Source organism: Protopterus annectens, chromosome 2.part2 (genome assembly GCF_019279795.1).
Source record: "Protopterus annectens isolate FY-2018-M chromosome 2.part2, PAN1.0, whole genome shotgun sequence".
NCBI classification, from domain to species: Eukaryota; Metazoa; Chordata; order Ceratodontiformes; family Protopteridae; genus Protopterus; species Protopterus annectens.
This window is the reverse complement of record NC_056730.1, coordinates 403330282-403350571: the sequence shown is the minus strand read 5'-3', so window position 1 is coordinate 403350571 and position 20290 is coordinate 403330282. Positions and strand designations below refer to the sequence as shown.

The window sequence follows — 20290 nt, the reverse complement described above, 5'->3', positions numbered from 1 at the left end:
CAAACCCTTCCTCAAAGGTAGGTCTTTTGCTCAGACCACCTATAAAGAACCCTGCCCCTCCTTGAGACTTAATGATTCTTCTCTGGGCCTTAATTCCGTTTCTCTTTGAACCGACAGCAAAGGCTGATTCAAAATATTTTCTCTGGAAAACCATTTTTCTAGTTCCCACTATATCTTTTAGAAGAGTTTCGGAACTTCAGGCTTTATCTTGACAGTCACCTTGTATCATTTTTTCTTATAAAGACCTGGTTTCTCTTCTCACCAACCCTTCTTTTCTTCCAAAAGTAGCTTCTGAATTTGCTCAAAACCACTTTATTAATCTGCCAGTGTTCGTCCCAAAATTCTCTTCTATAGAGGGGGATATATGCTTCATTTATTGGATGTACACAGACCTCTGAGATTTTTCTGCACAGTACAAAAGCTATGAGGAAATGGACCAATAGTGCATTTTCAAAAGCTAAGTTGGGACAGTCTGTCTAAAATTACATTAGCACAGTGGCTCACTGAATGTATTTCTTATGTTTGTAAACACAAGGGTTTATCTTGTCCACCACCAGCTCATTTCACAAGGTCAATCTCCACTTCTGCTTTCTTGTGTTGCTGCTATTTGGCCAAATGCCCATACCTTCATAGTGCATTTTAAGTTGGATATGCTTTCTAGCAACAGGGCAAGCATTTGATTCTGCCATACTCTGTAATATCCTTTCATAAGACCACCCTGGGTTGATACTAGCTGGGGACTCTGTCCCAAAGGTTGAGGAATGGACAAAAAAGATATCCAATACAAAAGATGTTATGTAGTCCAATCTTACTTGCATTCTTACCCATGGGTTCAGAACCGAATATTGGCTCTGACTCAGACAAACTTTTCTAGCTCGAAGTCTTTCTGTTGGCTGGGCTAAGATGGTATCCCATGCTGCATTGCTCCATATCCCCAGATCTCATTTGCCGCTCGTGTAGCTCGGACGTGGTCTCGCTCTTGGCTGTGGCTAAGTACTCTTTTTCTTCTTCTTGAGAGAATTTATTACAAACAAAAAGCTATTTTAATAGCTATTTCTAGTTTGGTGTTTTGTGCATAATCTACAGTGTGTTTGTTTTTTGTGGTATCCCACTAGCTGTTCCAACGGGCTAAGCCCGTTTCAGTTAGAGGACCTAGTCTGTCCCCTTGCTTGTCCCTGTGTGTGTTTTTTTTCTGTCAAAAAACGTTCAAATTAGAGGTTTTAACCCTAGTCGCCTTAGTGTGTGTCCGTTCTGAGGATTGTTTGTGCAGTTGGTTTGTGGTACTGTTGTTCCCGCGCTTAGTGTGGTGCATTTTGTGACTGTAGTTGTTTTTTCCAGTCGGTCAGTGACGTGATCCTTGTATTGGTAATTGTGATTCTTTGTCAAGATGTCTAAGGATTCTAAGGATTCCAAGGAGCACAAGCCTTCAGGTTTTAAAAAATGCTGTAAGTGTGGTTATAAAATGTCCATCACCAATGGACATTCGGTATGTGTCTATTGTCTGGGAGCAATCCACCTGCAGGAGTCCTGCAGCTTCTGCCATGCTTTTAGTCCCAGGGTGCTTCAAGAAAGAAAGAATAAGTTAATTCTGAAGGGACTCTTGAAACCCTCGTTCAAAGAGGGCATGGATTCTGCTTCCAGCTCAAAATCAAAATCCACTAAATCGAAAGAGAGTTCTCAGGCTCCTTCAGTCTCCTCGGAGCCACCGGAGAAAGTAATCAAACTAGCTTCCACCTCCTCGGCTCCACTGTCCTCGGGACCGCAGGAAGTGTCGGTGTTGATGGAACCGGCGTCGGCTCCAATTATATTGGAACCTCTTCAGAGCCGATCGTCCAATACTAGACAAGTGTCACCTGAGAGGAGATCTCAATCTCCCTCCCTGTCCTCCAAATCCTCCAGGACACTTTCAGATGTGGATGTTGATAGGGTGGTGCAGAGACTCCTTCAGTCACCGGTTTTGGCTAAATTGTTCTCTGCTCCATCCCAGTTGGTTCCAGAGCCTGTCCTGATACCTTCTTCGATTACTCCTCCGAGCGCATCTCTGTCTTCGGAGCCAGAATGCTGCGCTCCATGGGATGCTCCTAGGTCAGTTCCGATGACCCCTCTGGGCTTATCGGTGCCATCAGCTCCGACCCCGTCAGCGCCGTCCACAGGATTCGGGACTTGGGATTCTTCAGTTGGGCCCGAGGGGGACACCTCGGGACACCTCTCAGTTCCTAGTCTCCCTCTCGGTGCCTCGGCTCCTGTCGTGGCCTCGGAGGCTGGTCGGTCCTCGGATTCGGGAGGGGCCAGCCTTTGAGGCCATGCAGAGTGCGCTGGCCAGATCGTCCGCTACATCATGCGGGTCGGTCATTCTGTCCCCCACCACTCCGGTGCGGGTCTCTGATCACCACCTATCTGTAGACAGCAGAGCCCCGAGGCCTAGGGATACCCCCACGAGTTGTCCCCAAGTTTCTGAGGGCTCCTCAGAGTGTTTGCCTGAGGAGCCCCCTAGAAAGAAAACGTGCAAGAGGAAACACATAGACTCCCAGGATGAGTCTCTCACCTCAGATACTGACTTCGAGGATTCGGAGGGGTCCTGCAAGTCATCCTCTGAGGATGTTTCTTTCTCCGACATCCTGTAGATATTGAAACAGAGGTGACTGGCCGTCCAAAGCCCCCTCCGAGGAGGAGTCTGTCTTCCTGAAGGCCTTTGGTGCTCAGCCCTCCACCTCCTGGGTGTCCCCACCCTTCGAGCTTCTGGATTTAATTTGTTGGAGGGTGTGGGGAGAACCCTGATTCTGTGGAACCCGTACCCAGGAGACCCAATAAATTTCTGTCTGCTCCCCCAGGTAAGGAATTTTTGTCCAAGGGAGTCCCTGTGGATGCCATGGTGGTGTCGGCGGCCACCCAGAAGGAATTAGCCAAGACTTCTTCCTCCGTCCATCCTCCTAAGAAGGAGGCTAGGACCATGGACCGGTACGAGAAGCATACCCTTTCGTCAGCAACCTTTATCATACGGTCGCTGAACTACTTCTCACTTTACTCGGCTCCAGAGAGATCTCCTCAAGGAGCTAGGAGATACTCTCACAGGTAACGTTCCTGAGGTGGTGGCCCAGACTGTTAACGCCCAGATGTCTACCCTCATTTCCATCGTTAACTCCTCCATGCGGCTTATTTCATATGCAGCCGAGGGAGCGAGTAGGGCAGCAAGCTCAGGAGTCGCCCTTAGGAGGCAAGCCTGGATACGCCTTTGTCATTTCGCAGAGGCCTTCAAGTCTTCATTCACTGACGCCCCCTTTGATAGTTCTTTGTTTGGAACCAAGGTGAAAGACACCCTCATCAGGTGCGAGCAGGAGGGAAAAACTCTGTCTGCTGTAGGGGTCCATTTTTCCCGTCCCTCTAGGCCTTACCCCAAGGCCCAGAGAGGTGGGAAGATGTGGTTCAAAAAAATCACAGAGGTTTTTTTCTCTGGTATGCAAGGTGAGCCCCCCTCCAGAGGCAGAGGAGGGGGAGGTTATTCAGGGAGACGCCGCCCTAGAGGCAGAGGGGCCCCCCGCAATTCGGGAGACCGCGATTCCTTTTGCGGCTCTCCCTGCCGTCGCTTTTGATGGGAGGGCCAACTGTGCGTTTCCGGAGCCAGTCGGGGGTCGAATATCATTATACCTGGAAGCCTGGCAAAGCATCACCCAGGACCAATGGGTATTATGAATAATTTCCGGAGGTTATGCCATCCCTTTTTCGTCAGATCCCCCTCCAGTCAGAAAAATCCCGGACTTTCCACCCAGTCAAAGGGATCACGCAGCTTCAGAGGTTTCAAAGCTGCTAGGAAAAGGAGCCATCTAGCATGTCCCCTCAGACCAGATCAGATCAGATTAGGGACTTACTCAAGATTCTTTTTGGTGCCGAAAAGAACAGGGGACCTGCGACCCCTGTTAGATCACAGCCAACTGAACAACCATGTACAAAAGTCCAAGTTCCGTATGGTCGCATTACAGTCAATTCTCCCATTGTTGGGAAAAGAAGTATGGATGTGCTCCATCGACCTCAAGGATGCTTACTACCATATCAAAATGGACAGGGCATCCAGGAGTCACCTACGCTTCCAGCTGGGAGCCAGTCATTTTTAGTTTCGAGCCCTGCCCTTTGGGCTCACCACAGCCCCCGGGGTGTTCACTAAGTGTATGGCGGTGGTGACAGCTCACTTGAGACGTAAAGGATTCCAAGTGTTTCCGTATCTGGACGACTGGCTCCTCACTGCCACCACCAGGCATTTACTAATCCAAACCAGGGACGCTACCGTAACTCTGTCAACAGTTGGGCATAACACTGAAGTGGGAAAAATCTGCCTTGTTGCCCTCACAGCATGTCATTTTTATAGGTGCAGAGCTAGACACCATTCAAATGCGGGCCTTTCTACCACAGGAAAGAATCAGTCTTACAGCAACAGGTGCGCACACCCTGCTCCCCCTGAAAAGAGCGAAGGCAAGATGGGGTTCTCCAACTCCTGGGGACTATGGCAGCAACAATTATGTTAGTCCCTCTAGCAAGATTTCACATGAGGCTCCTTCAATGGCTCCTCTTTGCTCAGTGGTCTCTCCAGAGAATTCCACTTTCCCACCCTATTTTGCTCACGGACAGATGCAAACAGGATCTCAGTTGGTGGCTTTGCCCCAACAATCTGGACAGGGGAAAACCCTTTGTTCCACCGCCCCCGATTGCCACGGTGACCACGGACGCCTCCCAGATGGGGTGGGGGTGGGCATTATCTCGGCAGGACAGTCCAAGGCACGTGGCAAGAGCACGAGATAATCTGCATATCAACATCCTAGAGATGAGAGCGGTGCTACTTGCGTTGCAGGCACTTCAGAGCTTTCTACCTCTCGGGACTATTGCAATCCACTCGGACAATATGTCAGTGGTGTGGTATCTGAACAAGCAGGGTGGAACCAAGTCAGTACCCCCTGTGCAGAGAGGCCATGCGAGTGTGGCAGTGGGCAGTATCTTCCCAACGGTTTCTGGTGGCAATGCACATTCCGGGGAAGTCCAATGTGATGGCAGACAGGCTAAGCAGAGCTATTCTGATGCCTTACGAGTGGTCCCTGAACCCACTAGTTGCAGAACGGATCTTCAGCAGATGGGGTCAGCCTTGCTGCGACCTTTTTGCCAGCCCCCTCAATGCCAAATGCAGCAGCTACTTCACGTTGATCCCCCCACAGGGGGAGTCACCCAGGGACGCTCTAGTCCACGATTGGCCCTCCGGTCTGCTATATGCTTTCCCTTGCTGTCAAAAGTGATTCAGAAAGCGCAATTCTTGGGAAGCAGAATGATTGCTCCACACTGGCCTCATCAGGTCTGGTTCCCCTTTCTCCATCCCTACATTGTGGACACTTCTTGGACTCTGGACCCACAACCAGATTTACTGACACACATGTCAGGGCAGCTCTATCCCTCTCTACGGACCCTCCAATTGACAGCCTGGCTACTCCACTTCCGTCGTTAGTTAGGCTTCATCACTTTTAACCTGAGGTAGTTCATATTTTATCTTCCTCTCATAAGCCCCTCTACTAGGAAGATTTATTCCAGCAAATGGAAGAAATTTTCTATTTGGGCTCATACCCAAGGGATTGACCCTTTCACAGCTCCAATTACTTCCATCTTGGAGTTCTTGTCTATGCTTTTTCATCAGGGCTCAGCGTCCGCTACCATTAAAGTCCAACTGGCAGCGATTTCTAAATTTCATGTTGCTAATGAGCCTAGTCTGATGGCTCACAGACTCTGTAAGGCTTTCCTGAAGGGCACTCCGTTACTCCATCCTCCTGTCTCAGAACCTATCATGCCTTGAGATTTAAATTTTGTTCTGCAAGCTCTTACTTTGCTACCCTTTGAGCCTGCAGCTACTTGTGACTTAAAATTCTTGACCTGGAAAACTGCCTTTTTAGTAGCCATCACATCATCCAGACATGTCTCCCGAGATTCAGGCGCTCTCTATCAAACCCCCATACTTGATCTTTCATAAGGACAGGGTTTCTCTTAGACCAAACCCTTCCTTTCTTCCTAAAGTGGCATCCATATCTAATCTTAATCAATCTATTGAGTTGCCAGTGTTCTTTCCCCAATTTTCAAACAAGGCAGAATTTAAATTTCATCAGTAGGATGTACACAGACAGTTACGTTTTTATCTGCACAGAACCAAAGATCTCCGAAAATCTGAGCAGCTGTTTGTTTCCTTTTCTGAAAACAGAATTGGGTCTTCTGTCTCCAAAATCACCTTATCCAGGTGGATATCCAGTTATATCTCTTTCATTTATTCCTCAGGGGGTAAAGTCCTACCGTTTCCAGTCGAGGCTCACTCTACTCGGGCTGTATCTACATCTACAGCCTATCGGGCCAGATTGTCTATGGATGATATTTGTGCTGCAGCTACCTGGGCATCTCCTCACACCTTTGTTACTCATTAAAAGCTGGACGTGGTATCTAGCATTATTCCCTATTTGTTCTGGTATGTATTTTAAGATTCCTAAAATTATGTTATAAATGTCAAAACTTTTGGGCAATGTATGTTAGTTCATAGGTAGGTACTAGGCTATCAGCCCAGGGCCTAAGTAAGCCTAGCCAGCAAGGTACCATAGCTTACGCCACCCAACAAAGTTATTTTCCTGTGCCACTGTCCAGCAGAGACACAAGTAATCCCTGCGGTGTATTTCCCATTTCCCATCCACTCATCAAGATTTTTCTTGAGTGCTAATGAAGAACTTTGCTTGACATAGATGGGGTAGCTTGTTCCAGAGAGTAGGAAGTCTCTGGGACAGGAATTATCCCTCCAGCATGTCCTGTTTATTGTGGTGACAAGGTTGAGGTCCCTAGAGCATGTAGCTTGGAGGGATTGGGATTTCTTTAAGTGTAGCATGTCCAACAGCTCTGGGTTTGACATAGCTTTATATGTTAGGCAGAGATCACCTCGGAGTAGGCGATATGCTACAGAGTAAAGCTGTAGTTTTTGAGGCGGTCAGTGTAGGGCATTTGTTTGAGGACAGTAATCCTCTTTGTGAGGTACTTCTGTGGCCTTTCCAGCTGCTGCAGATGTCTTGAGGTACATTCCAAAAGGGGCGTTGTACTCTATAATGGGTCTGAGTGACGAGTAGAGGGGAACAATGACCTCTTTTTTTCCTGGATGAGAACCCTTTTATGATGAGGTGTGTCACGTAGAAGGACTTACTGACTACTGTGGCGAAGTGACTATCAAAGGAGAGATTACTGTCCACCTGGGTCCCACGGTCTCATATCACGCATTCGGTGTTAAGTAGATTGCTGCCTATGTGGTAGTGCATGGGTACAGAGTTTTTACCAAAGGGGATGACACTGCACTTTTTGGCATTGAGCTTGAGGCCATGGCTCTGACACCAGGCATCTGTCTCAGTGAGGTCCTTCTGTACGATGTCCACATCATTTGGGGACTTGACTATGGCTCCTAGTTTGCAGTCATCTGCAAACTTCATCAGCCAGAGGCCTTCTGTATTAGCCTGTACTTCAGAGAAGTAAATACCAAACAGGAGAGGTCCCAGGACAGAACCCCGTGGCACTCCACTTGTCACTGCCTTGAGGTCAGATTTGGAGTCTGCAACTTTTACAGTGTAGGTTCTGTCAGTGAGCCAGTTGGCAACCCATCTTGTGACTTAGGGATTTATACCTAGTTTAGTTAGTTTAGCTATAATTCTAGAATGGGGGATGGTGTCGAAAGCCTTGGTGAGGTCAAGATAGGCTGTGTGAACCACCTTACCCTCATCCACGGCTTTGGTGACTGCCTCAAGGAAGTCGATCAGGTTCAGGAGGCATGATCTGCCTTTCACAAACCCGAACTGAGTGGGATCCAGAGTTTGGAGGTTACCAATGTCTTTGTTTATGAGTTCCATGATAATACGTTCCATGGCCTTGCAGACCAGGCTCGTCCAGCTAATAGGTCTAGAGTTCCCGGGATCAGTGGTGGCTCCCATTTGTGGAATGGGATAACTATTGCTGTGTGCCATTCAGTGGGCACAAAGCCTGATTTGAGGCTATTATTGAACATGGTGCTTAAGTGGGGAAGCCAGTTCATTCTGAAGTTTGTGTAGAATGCAGCCTGGGATGTTGCCCAGTCCCATGGATGCTGTGTGTTTGGCTTTAGAGAGTGCAGCTTTTACCTGCGTAGTTGTGATTACAGGGACTCTGCATTCTTCCTGTATAGATATGGGCCCTTTAGGGGGTGAGAGGGGGGTAAAGTTAGCACTGAACCGATCTACCAGGATGTTGGCAATATCAGTTGGTTCTGTAATTTTTGTACCTTTGTGCTGTAACTCAGAGCAGATCTGGGTGTTGCCATCTAGATGTTTGACATAGCTATAGAGTGCTTTGTGGTTGTCCTTGGATTTAGTAGCGATTTTGTTTTCGTAGCTAGCTTTGGAGGATCTTATAAGGGATCTCATCTTCTTACTGAGGCTGACCAGGGAGCTCCTCCACTCAAGGGATTTTACTCTCTTTTGCAACAGTTTCTTCCTTCTGTTGTACAGTTTGTTTATGGCAGGGGACCACCAGATTGGCTTCCTTTTTTTGGAGGATAGCCTCTTGTTTCTGTTTGAGATAGCACAATCCATGCACTCGTGTAAATGCTTATACAGTGCATTTGTGTAGGATTCTGCAGTTGTAACTGTATTGTCCATCTGCATGGGTGTCATGAAGTTCACCACCTCTGTCTTAAGAAGCATGAAGTTGGCTTTGGAGAAATTTTTTACTGTAGTTTCCTTAATGGGGGGTGGGACGTGGAGATCAAGGGTGATAAGCTTATGGTCGGATCGGACCAACGAGGGGTTGACTTCAGGTGTGGAACACTGGTCACTCATGTTGGTAATGACTAGGTCTAAGATATTGTTGCCCCTGGTGGGGATGTGGATAAGTTGATCTAGGGCATTGGAGTTTATGAATTCCAGAAAGCGTTGAGCTAAGGAGTTGGTACACAAGTAGTTTTCCCAGTTAATGGTGGGGTAGTTGAAGTCGCCCATTATTAAGGTGTTTAGTTGAACCCTAATATTTTCCAGTCCATCAAGAAAAGAGGAATGGGAATCCTGGGGCTCTGGGATCTGTAGCAAGCTACAATTTGGATTGCAGTTTTACCCAGAGTTAGTTGCACTTGTATAACCTCGGATGCATTATGCTGAGCAGCTAGCCTGGAGGTGTGTATATCCTTAATGAATATGGACACACCTCCGCCTTTGGTGTTTCGGTCCAGATTACATGGCCAAAAAGTGTGGTATGAGTTATAGCCTGGTAGTGCAGGGGTGCTCTCTGGAGCCTTGAACCACGTCTCAGTCACTGCACAGATATCGATGTTCTCCATTTTAACAAATGCCTCGAGTGAGTGCATTTTGAGGTTTAGACTTCTAGCATTCCCTTCAGTTTTTGTTTGCCTGTTCCTGTTATGGCGGTGAATTTGTTATTTGAACCCTGCCTAGAAAAGGCACTATAGGGGCAGCCTTAGCCAGTATCCGGAATCCCAGGGGCCACAGGTTCAGGCCATCTGTGGCAAAGCATCGTGGTCTGTCGACCATGTCATCCCAAGCAGACAGATACTGGATCCCCTTAGAATGACACCAGAAGCATAACCAATTGTTGAAGTCAATCATTTTGTCCTTGTACTGCGGTATTATTCTGGGCGATGGCAGAATGCTACTCAGGGCTAGGGTCATACCTGCCTGGGCTACAAGATCGGAGAGCTCTTCCATGTCTCTCTTCATGTAGTCCATGGAGGTACGTCTCAGGTCATTCACACCAACATGGACAGTGACAGAGTCATATTTGTACTTGGTGTGGAGTGGCCTGAGTGCGTGGGTTATGTGGTGGATCCTGGCACTCGACAGGCAGCTGACAGTAACCTTCTCCTTGTCTAGCCTGGTGAGTGGGACATCAGAGTGCCTGACTATAGAGTCACCTATGACTAGTGTGTTGGGTACGTTGTTTTGCCTTATTGGCTGTGTTTGAGTGGCACACAGTCTGTGGGCTGTGTGTCATTTGGGTTGTGTTCGGGGATGGAGGTTGCTTGCATTTCTGCTTTGGAGGTCTCTGTTGCTTAGGCAGATTATTATTGAGAGCCTCCGCGAATGTTTTTGTGTTACTGTGTGTGGATTTTGGTGGTGTAGATTTATTGAGACTATGTGATGTGTGGTGTGGTGCAAATGTTTACCTTCTCCTCATGACTGTCAAGTTCAGTCTTGGTTAGAGAGAGCTTTACCTCCAGTTTGGCTAGATAAGTGCATCTCTCACAGGTTGTAGTGTTAGGTGGTAAATATACGAATTTTGGTAATTTCAGCAAACTAGGCCAAACTTCGTAACGCTCATCTGTTGTGCAGAATATAATTTTATTACTTTGCACGGTGTCTTTACTACTACAAAGTAAACAAGAAGACATTTCAGACAAGCTCTTAACATGTAATTAAAATGTTACATCTACATGAAGCCATGCACAAGAGAGTTGTCTAGCATGAAAAAGCCAGTTATTCTACTCTACTAAAATGAAATCTCTCTATAACAAGACACTGGGTCATCTGGGTTTATATCACCAGATTGAGTGTTTAGGTTACCGAACACCTAAACATCAAACTGGTAAGACCAAAACTGAAAACCGTGAATGGCACAGGGAAACACTTCCATTCGCCACAAAAAAAAAAAAAAACAAAACAAATTTAAACCCAAACGAAGTGTGGGTCCATGCCCCAGAAACATCCCCCCCCAACTAAATATACCAACTCCAAGATCGCTCTACAGTAGACAAAACTGCAAAATCCGGCTAACGGCCAAGGGAAATCTTTACCAGAGTTAAATCATCCTTTTGCAATTTTCTGCTTTCGGTCTTAACCAGTTCGATGTTTAGATTTTCAATAACCTAATCATTCGATTTGGTGATATAGACTGGGGTCAATCCAGACTTTACAGTCAAATCATGTGTGCTCGAGCCAATAGGATGAGCATTTCTGTTAGGCAGCATTTGATCAAATATTACAAGAACACTGGAAACAGAATAATACTCTCATTGCGACCATCTGCATAATGAACATTAGAAATTATATCACCTCAAATGCAGACTGTATTTACTTTGCATTTACTTATTTTCCCATTTTAATTATTTTATAAAGATTTACACTCAGGTTAACAGGATTACTATAAAACAGTTGAGACTTTGTACTAATAGACATCATGTCACTGCCATCTGAATGTATATGCTAATTTTAGGAAATATTCCCATACTCGATGCAAGGACAGTTAGCATGTAGAATTACATTTATAACTGTTAAATGTTTCTTTGTGTAAATGTTAATTTAAATGACAAAAATGTTCAGGTTTTATTTCTGTCTTTATAGTTTGAAGGAGATGTTTGACACTGAATTTTTTTTTTTTTTTTTTTTTTTTTTTTTTTTTTTTTTTTTTTTACCATTGCTTCTGTCCATTTATTTGTTGTTGTCCTCCCACCCCATCCCCTGAGGATATTTTTTCATGGTTGTAGTACAGCAGTCGTCATAGTAGTGATATTGCTGTTTCTAATTAAACGTTTCTAGTAAAGACTTAAAAAAATTGTGGCACCCCATGTTTTTCAGAGTGCAACAGGTGTTCCTTGATGTTACTGAGTTGTTTAGTGGGCAATATTCCCTTCTTTTCTCAAGAGTCTTAGTGGCAAAGTCAGAATTGAACCTTATGATTTTATAACCCTCTTTAATTGTGAATTAAAACTAACTCTTTGCTCTGATAAGAGCTAAACTTCACAACTGTTGATCTAGAAGCTGCAGATGGGTTTGTTGGTATAGAATTCCCAACGAATCTGAGCCCTTTCTGTACCAAAAGATATTCCTGTTTGTAGATTTAAAATTTGTGGTAACCAGGTATTTATATAACAAATGTCATTACTTTCTGCTTTTTCCAGTGCACCAAATATTCTTATGTTTGATATTCTCAAGATATCCTGTTTTGGTCAGGAACCATGTATTTTTTTCAAGTACAAATTCAGATTTCTGCCTCCTCTTCCTTCATTCTTCTGTCTATATTGTTTAATGCGTTTTTCATTCCTGAGATATGAGACTACTTTATTATTTCAGTCTGTTTCACTGTGCTATCTTGTATATTATTATTTTTATTTTGTATCTTATCTGCATTTTCAGTTTCAGATATTGTAATGATAATTGCTGGAAGTTTTTCTTTAGTTGTAGATTCACCGTATTAATTTTTACAGCACTCATTGTTTATATTCCCAGCTGACTTTTTAAGAAAAATTTCTGTCTGGATTGCTTTTTCTTCTCACCAGTTTTTTTATTCTATATTATTTTAGTAACAGTTCCTAAGTTAAAAAAAAATGAATAAAATAAGTTCAGTTGTTGACATGTTTCATGTATAATTCTATTATTAAAAGCAGAGCTCCTGTCTAGTGCTTCTACCCTTCAGCCATCTTGGATTTGGAATCTTTGTTTAATTATGTTTAAAAATTCAGTGTGTAAATTCCTCCACTTTTACTGTGGTATTAAATTGATCTTTATCATTATTTGTGTTGCCTAACTTTATAAGGTAAACTTGCAAACGGTATAATAAATAATGAATGAAGCAGGTCTACAATCCGTAGTGAAATAATCAATGCAATCAGTACAACTGAGTAAAGGGTAAGCAATGAGTTAAAAAAAAAAAAAGTTTATGTCCACTGGTAAAAATGATTGATTTCTGTTTCAGAATGTAAAAAAAAAATTTTAAAGATACGGTTTTTAGTCTATTTTTTTTTTTAAACTTTCTTGTGTGATTATTCACTTATTGCACAATAAACAATTGTATCCACTGCTTTAAGCCTTTATTAGGTTTTAAAGGTGACAAACTAAATTCATTGTGAAGCTAATAGAGGTTTTGTGGTTTGGTTATGAGCTATTGCTGAATAGTTTCTTTCTTTGCAGTCCAACGAAATGCCCAAACTGACAGAACAACTAGCAAGCCCACTTCGTCAAATGCAGGTAAGCTAAAGTTTGCAACTAAAAAAAATGCTGGATTCTGAAACCATTTGTTTGGGGCATGTTGCATTACTGAGTCAAAAACATTCTTTGAATGCTTAGACTCAGTGCAACAACATCTTAGCCTGAATATAAATCACTTTTAGATGGCATTTAGTTCCTTATTTTTTTTCTTTTCCATATGTCCTATTCTTCATTTATTTGAGTGTTAGTCTGAAAGTTTGCAAGATAAAGTGGAAAGTTTTAAGGGTCATACTCAGTGGTCTTTCCTTCCTTTGTTGCCTGGGAGTTAGCTGCCCTCATAGAACCCATTAAAAAGTAAAAATGAAGCCTATTTAATTGTTTAAAATATAATTGACAGTAGAGTAGCTTGTGTATGCCAGACAGCTAACCTACTTTCTAACACAGCTGTCTTCATGCATAGCAGCTTTAACAGAAGTGCTTGGCTTGAGAGAAAGGACAAAATCACAAAACAGACACTTGGAGGGAAAAAATAATAATGAAATCTCTTTTGTTATTCATTAAGTATTATTTCTTTTAAAATGCCCATTCTGCGAGTTTGGTTTTTGTTGTATCCCATGTTAACCGGGTCAACAGTTAAACATAGGGTTGCCACCTTTTCAAATGCCCAAAGTGGGACATTTTTGGTACAAACGTCAGATTTTGCAGGGCAAAATATAACCACAGCCAGTACAAAGTTGAGAATTTCACTTTTTTGCCTAAATAAAAGCTTATTCTTGTAGCATTTTAGTTCCTTATTCTGTTTCTTGTAACATTTAGGTGTTTCAGATACAGAATAACTGTTTTATTAAACCATTACATAAAATATAGGAAATAATTTTGCCCTAAAATCTCAGGACATTTGCCATATTTGCTACTTTTTTTTGCAGGACACAACTGCCCAAAGAGGGGACTCTCCCTCGCAAAGTGGGGACAGGTGGTAACCCTAGTTAAACATGCAGGAAAAACTCCAAAGACATACTTGATTTCCTGTGATAATAAATTATATTACTTTTAAAAGAGGATCTGGGGCATGTTCCTCTGGAACTGTGGGCAGACATGTCCTCCACAGCCTTTACAGCAGGAAGACTGATTACATGTGATCTAACAGCACAAATTTTGAACTCTTACTTTTGGCAAATAAAATATATAAAACATCTGAACAGCTTCTAACTACCATCAAGCTTCTCAATAAAAGGAAATGAAATGCAGATGGCAAATTCCATTTTTTAAACCATACTTTTTTTTTTGCCAGCATGCCTGCTAGCCATCAAGCACTTCCTGTCAGACCCTACGCATTTGTTTTTCTACTCCAGGGATTCCAACCAGATTTGATTCAAGACCTGTCCAAGAAGAGACTTTGCTCAAACAACTATAAAAGTGCATTATGTTGTCAACAGCATTGGGCAATGAGAGTATTTTGAATCACCTCTCCATGTGCCTTGGAGATGAGTGGGGGATGAGCAAAACCAAATGACCATGGTGGACTAGAATGCCCTCCTTGAGTGTGTATTTCTGCACAGTCTGCTGCGAAGACCATCGCCCATCACCCATTAGTGTCTTGAAGAGTCTAACACCTTAGCTCAGCCACCTCTCTGCATCACCACCCATACTCCAAAGGATAGTGCATTGTGCGAGTTTGGCTCCACTGTCTACTGTGGTGTGCTAGCAGTGTAATTTTACCACACTGCCCAGTCAGTGCACATTTTCTGTATCTTAATTTATTGTAAGATTTTCTGGATTGCACTGTGCTATAATTGTCATGGTTGCCAGTTCCCACCATTGCTGACCGTGATTAGCAAGGGGATCAAAGAGATACCATAGTTATTCCACAGAGATGAGCTTCTCTATTTTGATAATTCTAAGCTTCTTACATGTCACTGCATGCAGTGAGTTGTGGCCTAGGAGCATCCATGCTACCCAAGCTTGCCTTGCCCAGCCACGCTGCTTAGGATCATAGGAAATACAAGGCATTTGAGTCACAAGACCATTTATATTTTGCTGGTACTTATAGGTTCATAGGTTTATACTAGGCTATCTGCCCTAAGGCATTTATAAGTCTAGACCAAATTTTTGTGGCTTACGCCACCCCTTATATGAAAAAATACTGTGCCCATTAGTTTGTTGTGCCTCTGTCCAGCAGTGACACAGAGATGATTCCCGGGATAAACCTACGATCTCCCATCCACAGGTCAAGATTTCTCTTGAACAGAGCCAGCGAGGTGCTCTGCCTCACATGGCTCGGGATTTTATTCCACAGCATAGGGAGTCTCTGAGTGATAAATCTATCCCTCCAGCACGTCCTATTTATATCCGTGCTAAGGTTTATGTCGCTTGCTCTAGTGGTTTTGGTGGATTTGGATTTTTTGAGGTGGAGCATGTCCATTAATTCCGGGTTGGACATGGCCTTGTATGTCAGGCACATGTCACCTCTGAGCAGACGGTATGCAACTGAATAGAGCTGGAGTTTCTTCAATCTGGCAGCATATGACAGATTTTGGAGTCCCTTTATCCTTTTGGTGAGGAACTTTTGGGGTCTCTCCAATTGCTGCAGATGTCGGGTGAGATACATCCCAAATGGGGCATTGTACTCGATCATTGGTCTGATAAGTGAAGAGTACAGGGGAACAATGACCTCACTAGATCTGGATGTGAATCCCTTCATGATCAGGTGGGCAATGTAGAAGGTCTTTCTAACCACTTTAGCAACGTGAGTGTCAAAAGAAAGGCCACTGTCAACCTGGGTCCCCAGGTCCCTGATAACCTCTTCTGTGCTTAGTGGATTGCCACCTATATGGTAGCTTGGGGTTACCTTGTTTTTCCCGAAGGGTATGACTATACATTTTTTGGCGTTTAACTTCAGGCCATGGCTCTGGCACCAGCTATCTGTTTCCGTGAGTCCCTTCTGAAGGATATCCGTGTCCGATGCACTTTCCACTATGGCCCAGTTTGCAGTCGTCTGCAAACTTTGTCAGCCAAAGTCCTCCCATGCTGGCCTGTACTTCTGAGAAGTAGATGCCGAACAATAGGGGGCCAAGGACCGAGCCCTGTGGGACACCTCTTGTGACCGGCTTGGAGTCTGACATAGCGCCAGCAACTCTAACCCTGTGGGTTCTGTCCTTAAGCCAGTTTGCAGCCCATCTTGTGACATATGGGTTTACATTTAAGCTGGTAAGTTTTTCTACAATACCCGAGTGGGGTATTGTGTCGAAGGCCTTTGCAAGGTCAAGGTAGGCTGTATGGACTGCCTTTCCCTCATCAATGGCCTTGGTGACTGTTTCGAAGAAGTCGACCAAGTTCAAAAGGCATGATCTGCCCTTGACGAAGCCAAACTGGGTCGGGTCCAATGTCTGCAAGTCCCCTATATCTTTGTTTATGAGCTCCATTATGATCCTCTCCATAGCTGTCCCAAAGAAAGGTGAACAGGCAAAACCTCACACCAGATCCTAGAAGCATCCAAGGCATTAATCAAAAACTGGGTAGCCTGTGTAATAGTCAGAGCTTTATTCCTGTACTAAGTTTCTACCCTGATGCAGGACCACCATTTTTTCTCAAGGCTTTTAGGCAGGAATTCACAGCCACTAGGAGAACAGGAGTAGAAACAGTCATCCACACATACCCAGAGCCTTATGTGGGAGAGGGAAAAACAGTAGCTATGGCAGATCATCTTTACAATCGGGGAAACAAAATAATGCAGACAAGTTCAGACTGTTCCCTACAAGAACCATAATCTGGAAATTGAAGAGTTACATAGTCTTACTTTCTCAGTGCTATTTTTATGCTTTTCCATATCTCCAAAAACTGCTTTTCAGGGATCATCACATTTTAACTGGTTAGCTTTAATAATGTTAAGTAGAACTGGTTTCAGGAGCCATGAAAAAACTGACAAATTCCTTTTATTCAAATCACAATGAGCTCCTAAGCTTTCGTAAAATGCTTTAAGTTGTAACACACTGAACCAAAGTCTAACCACTTAAATACTGTTTATTTAACCAATTTATCAGTTAAACTATTTGGTTATAAATTGGCCTTACCCTTCCCATAGTCAGTCATTGTATATTACCCCTAATGAGAATAACTGGTATCATACCATAGATAATGTGAGGGGATCAATGCATGGGGTAAAAGAATCTAGGAGCTGCTTCTGTCCATTAGTAGTACATGAGGCAGTTCTGGGGTAAATTTTCTATTTCTGTTTCTCATCCGTAGATCTATGTTATCCTTGAATATAGAGAGGGATGAACTTTGTTTTATGTTATGGGAAGTCTGTTCCATAGCAGCAGTGTCTGCTGGAAGATATGTATGTCCCTCCAAACTATTCTGCTGATGTTGCAGAAGAGGTTTGTATCCCAAGACAGAGTATTTCTGATGATGTTTGACTTGATGTGCAGCAAATCCCTAAGTAATGGTTAACAAAAAAGTCATTGCTGCCAAAAGAGGGTATGAGTTAGCAGGATCTGCTGTCTTTCTTTCTTGATGAGTGCAGATGAATGCATTTGTTGATTACAGTGGCAAGCAAATCATTTCAGTCTTCCCACACAGCAAGAAATAAATACTGAAATGGAGGCAGAGAAAAATGCGAGTATGAAAAAATGGGCACCTATCCAGCTAAAAAAAAATGGTAGAAAAGTTATAACTTCAACATATAGGGGTGTGGGTCTAAAAACACTGCTGTGAGCTCACCAACTGAAATTCCTGGACATTCAGACAGTGACAGCCAGATATACTATAAATAGCTGTCAGACACATGGATTTTGATTAGTGTGCTGGCCCTTCATAATGTTGAGTGCAATGTTCAGTTCAGTTTTACCATTTCTTCAGTGAAATTATATCCAGTTGTATCATTGCAAAGTAAGAGAGAAAAACCTTGACATGAGAAATAATTTTGAATATTACTGCAGTGTACTTAAGTTACACCACTGTGTTGAAAAATTGTTTTCAGTGTCCTGACACAGAATTTTGTATAAATTTGTACTCGAAATTGGTAAAAGCACCCAAATGAGACATCCTTTACCTTGTAAAAGAAGAAAAATGCTTGCACTTTTGTTGTGCACAATTACAGAACTGACACTATTTGTATGCAGGCAGCTTCATATTTAAAAGCAACGATGAGCTGCATAAAATCTTTGCTACAGATGCATGAATACAGTACAGTAAATGAAAGCTTCATGCAGCAGATAAAGATGCACTTACCTGTCTTCTAAATTTACTTGTGAGCATGCAGAAGCAGTACATGCCAGTGCAGATGAGTATGTACATAAATTCATAAACAGTACCTGGATAGATAATACTAAGTCTGAAGTAGTTAACTTCATTTGTGCAGCAACCTATAGGTATCGGATCCGACTTCGGATCCGAGCCGGCAGTTTTCAACAGCTTACATCCGAACTCCTAGCTCCTCCCCTATCCATAAACCCCTGCCAACCCTGACTGACCCCAGATCTAGTTTGCCACGCTTGTCGTCAGCAGCTGGGTTTTCGAGCTCCAGGCTTGGTCGTTTGGTTTGTGAGAAAATAGAAAAAAATGTTTTCCCTTTCTATTACTTTAGTGTGAGTGTTGTGTGCTTAGATCCCTTTGACCTGTAAACCCTAGTTTTTAACTCTCACTTTAGTTATATTTTTTACTCCCTCTCCCACGCTGGTTTGTCATGGTCTGTGTGCGTGTGTTGGGGCCTAACGAGTGTGTCCTCCTTAGCTTAAAATGTCTGAGGCCCCAAAACCAATCTTCTCCAAATACACAGAGTGTGGCAGTAAGCTCTCACCGGATGATGGCCACACTCTGTATGTTCTGTGCCTTGGGGTTGGACACCTTTCCTCTGGGTGTTCCATTTGTGTGGTGTTCAACCCCAGGGCACTTAAGGACCGGAGATCCAAGCTGATCCTGGCGGGTATCTTGCCCTCGGATTCGGCTTCGGCCTCCGGTCCTACCGTGGCTTCCACCGAGGCTTCGGCGGCAGCCACTCCTGCCTCTCTCCCCCCGGCCGGGACTCAATCTCCCGCGGTAGGCCCGGAGGAGAGGGAGGCCAGGAAAGACAAAAGGAGGGAGAAGCACCAGAAGCGGAGGGCCGAAGCCTCCGTATGCCCCCCCCCCCCCACGGCTAAGCTGTCTTCTCCCTCCAGGGCTTCCCGGTCTCCTCCCTCTCGGATCCTGTGTCCCTGTTTTTCACCAGGTCCTGAGGAGGAGGAGACCCGATCTCCTTCGAGGTCATGGAGGCGGCACTCCCGACCCGGTGGCCTCGTCGAGATCCACTCGCAGCCTTTCCAATGCTGATTTAGACCGGATGATACGAAGGTTCCTCCAGGCCCAACTGCAGATGGGAGTGCTCCTGCCTCCCCCCCCGGGCGACCCCTTTCTTTGCCCCGATAGCTCCTTCTCCGTCCCGCTTCCCGGGTCTGGAGCCTTTGGAGCCCGGGCAGCTTTGGAACCGGGGGTGGGTCGGCGCTGACAGTCTCGGGTACTTCGGCACCGACGCTTCCCTCGAGCCTGTCGGGTCCGTTTTTGTCAGATCCAAGCTCTCGGAACCGAGGACTGAGCTTCGGATCCGAGGGTTTCAGTATGCCTTTGGCGCCGTCCAAGTCAGAGCATACTGGTCCGTCGGATCCGATCGCTTTGGCACTGGACCCGGTCCACCTGTCGGATCCGAGTGAGCGTCTGCTGTCGGATCCCAGAGAGAGCGTCTCTCCCTCGGCGTTCGACGTGGTGAAGAGGGCTCTGTCGACTGCTTCCAGGCCCCCGGTTCTTGCCACGGCTCCACCCCGCACTCCTCCTCTGTTGGGTCCGACTTCCATCACCCGGCCCCAGGGACAGCCTGCTTCTATGTCCCCAGGTCGTTTCCTTGGAACAGGATGTTGCTGGTGAGGCCTCCTCGGACAGCCGCCCCTGAGGAGATCCCCCACAAGCAGAAGTGCAAGAGGAGGCATGTGGACTCCCCTGAGTCCTTGACTGAAGACATGGATTTGGAGGAAGGGGAAGGCTCCCCAAGGTCACCCCCCCGAGGATGTTTCCTTTGGAGATATCATGGAAGTGCTCAGGATCAGAGGCGAGTGGTCTGCCCCAAAGCCGACCTCGGATGAGTCCTTGTTCCTGGAGGCGTTTGAAGCAGGCCCTTCTACCTCTTGGGTGTCCCCTCTGGCCGACCCCCTGGTGCATCTGATTACCACCAGGGTGTGGAAGGAGCCAGACACTGTGGAGCCAGTCCCGAAGCACCCTGACAGGATCCTCAGTCCCCCTGCGGATAGGTCCCATTGGAGCAACGGTCCCCCGGTAGATGCCATGTTGGTGGCGGCAGCCACTAAGAGGGCCCC

General features: G+C 44.9%; 1 protein-coding gene across 1 annotated transcript in view; it reads left to right on the top strand.

Annotated features, from left to right (window-relative positions):
• MTREX (Mtr4 exosome RNA helicase) overlaps nt 1–20290 on the top strand; it is a 1888266-nt gene that overhangs the window by 1672186 nt on the left and 195790 nt on the right. Inside the window, exon 24 of the mRNA XM_044063928.1 lies at nt 12933–12989. Coding sequence (XP_043919863.1) covers nt 12933–12989 — 57 coding nt within the window. The remainder of the gene's footprint in view (nt 1–12932; nt 12990–20290) is intronic.